General features: G+C 33.3%; 1 protein-coding gene across 1 annotated transcript in view; it reads right to left on the reverse strand.

Moving 5' to 3' along the window:
* Positions 1-327, reverse strand: part of LOC108628856 (uncharacterized) — a gene marked incomplete at its 5' end in the record, with an annotated part of 972 nt that extends 645 nt beyond the window's left edge. The window contains one exon of the mRNA XM_018031059.2: positions 122-327. Coding sequence (XP_017886548.2) covers positions 122-327 — 206 coding nt within the window. The remainder of the gene's footprint in view (positions 1-121) is intronic.
* Between the last annotated feature and the right edge of the window lie 174 nt (positions 328-501).

The following is a 501-nucleotide window of genomic DNA, read 5'->3' on the forward strand; positions in this document are numbered from 1 at the left end:
TTTTTATTAAAAATTTTCGATATTTTGACAAAAAAGAATTTGACAGGAAAACGTATCTCTAAACGTATGCAACGTATTTCTAATTTCTAAATGCTTTTGTTTCAAATAATAAAGTATTTACATTAACGTGTACTCCATCGACGTTGAATGTACTGTACGGCGGGTCTCTCTCCGGTAAATATCGATAGAACTCTACTTCTTTGAGGTACCATTGTATCGTGTACAATGAATGCCCCTCCAGGTCGTAGTGGCAGGAAAGCGTCACGGTGTCACCAGATCGTACCACTGCTGGTACGTTGATTGTCATATTCTTCAGTCCCGTCGCACCTATAAAAAATAATCAGTAGTATATGTATAATCGTGTACATAAATGTTTGGTTTGGGGATAAAAGATAAAAATTAGTGAAATCTGTTCATTATATAAAAATTTACTTCTGTAATGTGAAAGCAAGGAAGAAATTCGATACATTTTGAAGTTTTATTATAAAAAAAACTGAAGAA

Source organism: Ceratina calcarata, unplaced genomic scaffold (assembly GCF_001652005.2).
Source record: "Ceratina calcarata isolate Rehan_Ccalc_2016 unplaced genomic scaffold, ASM165200v1 scaffold544.2, whole genome shotgun sequence".
Taxonomy (NCBI): Eukaryota; Metazoa; Arthropoda; class Insecta; order Hymenoptera; family Apidae; genus Ceratina; species Ceratina calcarata.